Here is an 8202-nt window from a genome sequence, read left to right as displayed (position 1 = left end):
GCTTCCCATATGCCAATTTCCATAGCTGTTGGCTACAATAGTGTTCTGAGTCAGTACATCCATACTGTACAAAGTACATTCCCATAACAGTCATATAAATTTTGAACAGCAACCGCAAGATCACATAGGGGAATGAGAAAACGTTTCGTTTTTAGTTCTGAATATTCCACACTCTAGTTAAGGCTGGAATTTGTAGAGACTTGAGTGAGAATAAATGCACCAGAAACACCCCAAGCAGATGGGAGGAGCATCTCCCTGCACAATAAATCCCCCTCCCCAAGACTCAGGAGCAATGGAGGCAAGAAGCAGGGTGGGACAGTGCAGAACTACATGGAGCAGAAGTAGTATTGGGGTGGTCTGACTTGGCTCCAGCCCATTCTTGCAGAGGAAGAGGAAGTCCTGTCTACCCCCACCGCAACTGGGACTATAAGCTGAGTCCAGCACCTGGTAGGAGCCACTGATTGGAGTGTCTCCAACCCCACCACAGTGATTTACCCATCTGATGTGGTTGATCTGGGTGCATAAAATGGACTACAGGAGTCGGGTTCCCACGTTACTAGTGGACATGTATCACTATTAATGTTGTCAACAGTACTAGTTTTCTAAGACAAAGAACAGAGCCATTACTCAAATTACCTGTAGAAACAATTTATTAACATTCTTAATGTTTAAATGGCAGGAGAGGGAACTGTTGTCAGTATTCATACAACAAAAAAAGTTAAAGGATAATTAAATAATGCTAGTAAGACTCTTATTGCAAGGAAATAAACAATTGAATTTAAGTAAACAACCAATGCTATTTAAAACAAATTGAAAGGAGAAGTCCCTTTGAACTATTCATGAAATACATTTCATTAGATGACACTAAAAGCTTATAAAAACTTGATTTCCCTAAAGTCAAGCACAAGCATTTGAAGAAAAAAAAGTTAGTTTGCATCCCATCAAACTGCAGTGTGTGTGTGAAGCCTCACAGAATAATTAGGCCTTGAGCAATACAGACTTCTCACATCAAACTGCTGAATGAACACAGTTAAATAAGCTGCCAAACAGCTCTTTAATTTACACTAAACTTAAACTTCCAAACTATTTGATAATCAGGTAAAATTAGATAGAGACTTCTCCACAGGGAAAACAAGAATAATTTTAGAAGGGTTTATTAAGCCTTTAACATTTGAAAGTACAGCAAAATGCTAAATTACCATTATGATCCCTTTATTTCTTATGAAATGTTCAGATACTTTTCCATCACTACCACTCCATTTTGAAGTAGTTTGGATATGTCAAAACTAAAGTTTCATTATAGCAACTTAGCATTTTATACTAGAAATAGAAAGCAATTTTAAGGAGAAAAAACACTTTACCCTGTTTTTTCCCTGTACAGATTTTGCCATCTAATTTCAGATTACCTCAACATTTACCATAATGCTATTAAGCACTGAGGTATTTCCAATGCCTGAAATTGATTGTAATAACTAGAGTCTACTGAAGAGGTAGACCATCTCTCAGAGAATCAATGGTGGAATGTGACAGCATTCCACATTGATGCAGTCTGGGTACCTCTAGCTCAGATAGTACAAAGTGACCACTACCACAGTCTGAAAGTGGTTTTATAGCCATGGTTGTTTCAATGCAGTTACAACCAAAGTGGCTAAATCATCCACATCAGCTAGTATTCTCCTTGGCAGTCTCTATAAAAAGGTCAATAGAAGACTGAGTTGTGGATACTAAGCTACCCCCCATCATGTTTAGAGGCAAGGGGTGATTGAGTCTCTTAAGTGAGATGTTACAGGGAAGCCTGCATTACCATTGCTCAAGTTATATCTACTGAATTGCAGTTTAAGTCTCTAAACTCTGGCACTTACTGTAAGAACTTAGTTCACTTAGGCTGTGTCTAGACTGGCCAGTTTTTCCGGAAAATCAGCCGCTTTTCCGTAAAAGCTGCCAGCTGTCTACTCTGGCCGCTTGAATTTCCGCAAAAGCACTGACTTCCTACTGTAAGAAATCAGTGCTTCTTGCGGAAATACTATTTTGCCTGAACAGGAGCAGAAGTCCCTTTTGCGCAAAGTGATTTTGCAGAAAAACTTTTCCATTAAAAGCATTTCCGGAAAATCATGCCAATCTAGACGCAGCATTATAGAAAAGAAAAAAGATTTGTCTTTAAATGACTATTTTAAATTAGCAAGGGGTGAACTTCAGTGGTTCACAATTGAAGGCTTCTGCAAGTCTCTTTGGTCAAAAAGTGTTAGGATAGTGCTATATCATCAAATGTCTAATCACTTGGTATATCCTCAATTTGCAGTTTCCAAAGAAAATCAAGTGTTAATAAAAATCAAACTCTCCTAAATGTGAACTAATTGTTTAACTCAATTTCCTTTTTAATTTGTTTAGAACATTTCAATAAACAAGACAGATATTAAGACTAAATGGCAAATTAAACATGTTTTGGCTTTAATTAAGCATTACATCAACGTACTTATATTGTACAGTATCAACTACAAACAACACTTCCTCTTAAAACTTCAGGATTGGGTGGATACACATCTAGAGGTTTCTTCTCACTCTGTAGGAGCCGAACCCTACATCCACTGAAGTCTATGGATTCAGGATTAAAGCCTGGGTTCTGGAGCAAGTGGTCATATCAGAGATTCAAAGTAGTCAAGAATCCCAGAGATTCTTTTTCTAATTAAAAAATTCTAGGGAAAAAGCGGATGGAAGTTTGGGTTTTGCTGTTCTCTTGGCTGTTAGCTACTCAAGGGCTGTATTTAGATTTCTAGGCAATTAGGTAAAGAAACTAAAGTATCAAGTTTAGTTTATATTGTCATTCTGATTGCACTGCTAACAGGGAAAAAAAGGGCCAATGAGGGACAGAAAGTAAAAACAAGTTGAGATGTACTATAACCATACCTTTATGACTTAGTATGGCATACAGTTTAGTGTACAGACCTAAATAAGTCAGACAGTTGCACTAATTATAATCTAACAATCTTTGCATTCAAAAGTTTGAGCGAAGTCCTGTGAAGGTCACTTCTAATTCCTAATAGTGCAAATCAACCAATTTTAACTATTAGCCAGAAAGTGACTTTGTCCAATGGAGATGGGGACAAGAAATATTTGTATAAAAATATATTGTACATAACACGTTTAGAAAATTGCATAGACATTCTTTTATTTATAATGATATAAGGCACAGTTTTACTAAATGTTGTCTGTTATAAAAACAAATCGATTTTAATCACGTTCATATAATATAATCAATAGTACCCTTTCCATAAAAATATGTGCAAATGTAAAAAAAGACAATTTTCATCTAGAACATGAAATACTTTAGTGTAAATGTTAAATCAGTCAATTTTCTAAAGTTTATTTGTATAAAATCTGAACACCACTATTTTAGATCAGAATCTCCGGTGTTATTGTCCTCCAGTCGACTGTTCATTGGAAGTAGTGGTGCTTTCTTCATTTGCTGTATAATCAAGATGTTCCATCATCTAGGCAGAAACAAAATTATTCTTTTTAAAATATTAACTTCTTACTGGCCCAAACTTTTTCAGCTAGTTATGAGAAATTTAGTTAAGTAAGGAATAGAGCAGAGTTAAGCAGTACAGAGTGAGAAATTTTCTACACAAGACTGAAAAGGAAATATCCAAGCCAAATAAAAACTTAATTAATACCATTTTGCATTATGACAATGCTTTTCATCCAATGATCTCAAAGTGCTCTACAAGATATTAATTAAAAGTTTTAGAACACCCGAGAGGCAGGGAAACATCCATTAAAATAAAAAAGAATAAAAAAGAATTTGCATAAGATGACCAGAGAGATGAAGCGACTTATTCAAGGTCACACAGTCACTGGATGAATTAGAAAGTAGGCATGTCAAGAGTTTTTAAAAAGTTAATCGTGATTAACTGCAGTTTTAAACAGAACACCATTTATTTTCAATATTTTTGAACGTTTTCTACATTTTCAAATATATAGATTTCAATTACAATACAGAATACAAAGTGTACAGCACTTTTAATACATGTGCAATGGAAAGGACAAAAATTGTACTTTTCAATTCATCTCATGCAAGTTCTGTAGTGCAATTTCTATCATGAAAGTTGAATTTACAAATAAAGAATTATATACAAACCCCCTGCATTCAAAAATAAAACAATGGAAAACCTAAGAGCTTGCAAGTCCACACAGTCCTACTTCTTCAGCCAATCACTCAAGCTGGATTACAATTTGAAGGAAATAATGCTGCCTCCCTCTTGTTTACAATGTCACTTTAAAGTGGGAACAGGTGTTCATATGGCACTGTTGTAGGTGGTGTAACAAGATATTTACACGCCAAATGCACTGAAAATTAATGTCCCTTCATGTTTCAACCACATTCCAGAGAACATGCATTTATGCTGATGACAGTTCTCCTTGATAGTGATTCAAGTTATGTGGATTGATGCATGCTCATTTTCATCATCATGAGTCAGATGCCACCAGCAGATTGATTTTCTTTTTTGGTGGCTCAGGTACTATAGTTTTCACAAAGTGTTGCTCTTTTAAGACTTCTGAAAACATGTTCCATATGTTGTCCCTCATATACTGGAAGGCACTTCAGATTCTTAAACACTGGTTAAGTGCTTTAGTTATCTTTAGAAATCTCACATTGATACCTTGTTTGTGTTGTCAAATTAGCTGTAAAAATGCTTAAAATGAGCATTTGATACGGTCTTGCATGATATTCTTATCAATAAACTAGGCAAATACAACTTAAATGGGGCTACTATAAGGTGGGTGCATAACTGGCTGGATAACCGCACTTAGAGTAGTTATTAATGGTTCACAATCCTGCTGGAAAAGTATAACAAGTGGGGTTCCGCAGGGTTCTGTTTTGGGACCAGCTCTTTTCAATATCTTCAACAACAATTTAGATATTGGCATAGAAAGTACACTTAAGTTTGCAGATACCACCAAGCTGGGAGAGCTTGCGACTGCTGTGGAGGATAGGGTCATAATTAAAAATGATCTGGACAAATTGGAGAAATGGTCTGAGGTACACAGAATGGGAAGTGACTGTCTAGGAAGGAATACTGCAGAAAGGGATCCAGGGGTCATAGTGGAGCACAAGCTAAATAGGAGTCAGCAGTGTGATGCTGTTGCAAAAAAAGCAAACATGATTCTGGGATGCATTAACAGGTGTGTTGTGAGCAAGACACGAGAAGTCATTCTTCCGCTCTACTCTGCGCTGGCTGGGCCTCAGTTGGAGTAGTGTGTCCAGTTCTGGGCACCGCATTTCAAGAAAGATGTGGAGAAATTGGAGGGGGTCCAGAGAAGAGCAACAAGAATGATTAAAGGTCTAGAGAACATGACCTATGAGGGAAGGCTGAAAGAATTGGGTTTGTTTAGTTTAGAAAAGAGAAGACTGGGGGGGGGGGGAATGGGAGGGGGGATGACATGATAGCAGTTTTCAGGTATCTAAAAGGGTGTCATGAGGAGGAGGGAGAAAACTTGTTCATCTTGGCCTCTGAGGATAGAACAAGAAGCAATGGGCTTAAACTGAAGCAACGGAGGTTTAGGTTGGACATTAAAAAAAAGTTCCTAACTGTCAGGGTAGTCAGACACTGGAATAAATTGCCCAGGAGGTTGTGGAATCTCCATCTCTGGAGATATAAGAGTAGGTTAGATAAATGTCTATCAGGTATGGTCTACACAGTATTTGGTCCTGCCATGAGGGCAGGGGACTGTACTCGATAACCTCGAGGTCCCTTCCAGTCCTAGACTGCCATAACATGAAATATATGGCCAAATACCAGTAAAATGGAGCAGGAGACATACAGTTCTCATTCAAGGAATTCAGTCACAAAATTTCATTACTGCATTTAAAAAAAAAAAAAGCATCAGCATGGAAGCATGTTCTCTGGAATGTTGGCTGAAGCATGAAGGTGCATATGAATGTATGTTTACCAGAACTGGCAATAAATACCTTGCAATGCTGGTTACAAAAGTGCCATATGAACACCTATTCTTATTTACAGTTTAACCAGAAAGTCAGAAGCAGGCAGCAGTATCTCTGGTCTACTTGTTTGTCTTAAGCTATGTCTAAACAGCAGCATTATTTCGAAATAACATAGTCCACAGTTATTTTGACACAATGTTGAAATACTGTCAAGCTGGAGGACTTACTCCAACTCCTGTAACCCTCATTTTATGAGTAAGGAAAGTCATAGGAAGGGCGCTCTATTTCAAAATAAATGCTGTGTATATAAATCATCAAAACGATATAAGCTATTTCAAAATAATCTACGCAATTGACATAACTTAAAATAAGCTACGCAAATTGAGCTAAGCTGTATAGATGCGCCCTTTGTGATCAGCAAGTCAAGAAGTAGGACTGGGTAGACTTGTAGGCTCTAAAGTTTTATATTGTTTTGAGTGCAGTTATGGAACCAAAAAAAAAAAATCTATATTTGCAAGTTACACTTTCATGGTAAAATGACTGTACTTGTATAAGGTGAATTGAAATTTTTTTTTAACATTTTTACACTGCAAATATTTATAAAAAGAATATAAAGCAAGCACTGTGCATTTTGTATTCTATGTTGAAATTAAAATATTGAAAATGTACAAAAACCATCTACAGATATTTAATAAATTTCAGCTGGTATTCTATTTAACAGTGCAATTAATCAGGATTAAAATAATGATTTTAAAAAATTAATCAGGTGCATTAACAGCAATTAATCAACAGGAAATAGAGGTCAAGTGTCTTAGTTAATATTTAAACTTTGCAAAATCCTTTCCGAAGCCAGAGTTAACTGCAAATAAATACAATTTACAACTATGGTATGTAACCTATCATTTAAATCCATTTGTGTACCAGATGTGTGATGAACAGCTAACATGACATTAATTTTTAAACAAAGTTCCAGATGATACAAAATTACTCAAGATAGTTAAGTCCAAAACAGACTCATAAATTACAAAGATCTCACAGAACTAGGTGACTGGACAACAAAATTGCATATATCAAAACTGAATTTCACCTGCTAAATAATGCACATTGGGAAACAAAATGACGGGATCTTCACTAGGGATGTTAAAATGTGTTTATTCTGGTAAAGATGTAATTGCTGAAAATCTCAGCAGTTACATGGGGGTGGCTCCCCTTGAGCACCAACTCCCAGCTTTGCCCCCTTCGTCCCCCCCTCTGGCAGCAGCACAGAGGAGTCGGGGCCTGCGTGTAACTGTGCACGTTAACCTGGCTCATTGGTTAGCTGTGTACATGTTTACACTTTCACATCCCTAATCTTCACTAGTTGTTACTAATCAAGAAAGACCTTGTAATCACTGTGGATAGTTCTCTGAAATATGCACTAGCGGTCACAAAAAGATAACACTATATTGGTAACACTTGGCCAGGCCTTGCCCATTTTTGAATTTTGTAAAGCTGAAGGATTGTACAATAAACAAATCTCTTACCTACAGAAAACAATTACATAAACATCATTATGGTTCATATTTTTCAAGCCTAAAGTAACTGATTTAGACAACCAATGTATTTAGGTTCTTAAAAAGAACTAGACTACGTCTACACTGGCCCCTTTTCCGGAAGGGGCATGTAAATTTCACGAGTCGTCGTAGGGAAATCCACGGGGGATTTAAATATCCCCCGCGGCATTTAAATAAAAATGTCCGCCGCTTTTTTCCGGCTTTTAAAAAAGCCGGAAAAGAGCATACTGGCCCCGATCCTCCGGAAAAAGCGCCCTTTTCCGGAGGCTCTTATTCCTACTTTGAAGGACATTTTTATTTAAATGCCGCGGGGGATATTTAAATCTCCCGCGGATTTCCCTACGACTACTCATGAAATTTACATGCCCCTTCCGGAAAAGGGGCCAGTGTAGACGTAGCCCTAATGTATTTTAAAAAACCCACATATTTCTGTTGTGTGATGGAAAGTAATTTTCAGATTGGAACATTAAAAAGGAAAGTAATTTTTTTTGTTGCCACTTTCCATTAATAAGTAATAAGCAAGCCGTTACAAAACAGATAAAACAAAGGTATAATTCCTCTTTTAGCTGTGCCTGCAACAGGAATATACCTATACTTGGGATGAAATCCTGAGTCACTGAAATCACTGGAAAAATTTCTCAATGACTTCAACAGAGCCAGGACTTTATATCTGTAATCTAACCTGAAAAAAAAAAAGACGCATTAAAA

General features: G+C 36.8%; 1 protein-coding gene across 3 annotated transcripts in view; it reads right to left on the bottom strand.

Annotated features, from left to right (window-relative positions):
* Positions 1 to 632: 632 nt before the first annotated feature.
* Positions 633 to 8202, bottom strand: part of SPPL2A (signal peptide peptidase like 2A) — a 55213-nt gene continuing 47643 nt past the window's right edge. For all 3 annotated transcript variants that reach the window (XM_075897157.2, XM_075897156.2, XM_075897158.2), the window contains one exon: positions 633 to 3488. In XM_075897157.2, the coding sequence (XP_075753272.2) occupies positions 3472 to 3488 (17 nt within the window). In that variant the 3' untranslated portion in view covers positions 633 to 3471. The remainder of the gene's footprint in view (positions 3489 to 8202) is intronic.

The sequence above is a fragment of the Pelodiscus sinensis genome, chromosome 14, assembly GCF_052426305.1.
Source record: "Pelodiscus sinensis isolate ZL-2025 chromosome 14, ASM5242630v1, whole genome shotgun sequence".
Taxonomy (NCBI): domain Eukaryota; kingdom Metazoa; phylum Chordata; order Testudines; family Trionychidae; genus Pelodiscus; species Pelodiscus sinensis.
This window is presented reverse-complemented; position numbering and strand designations above follow the sequence as displayed.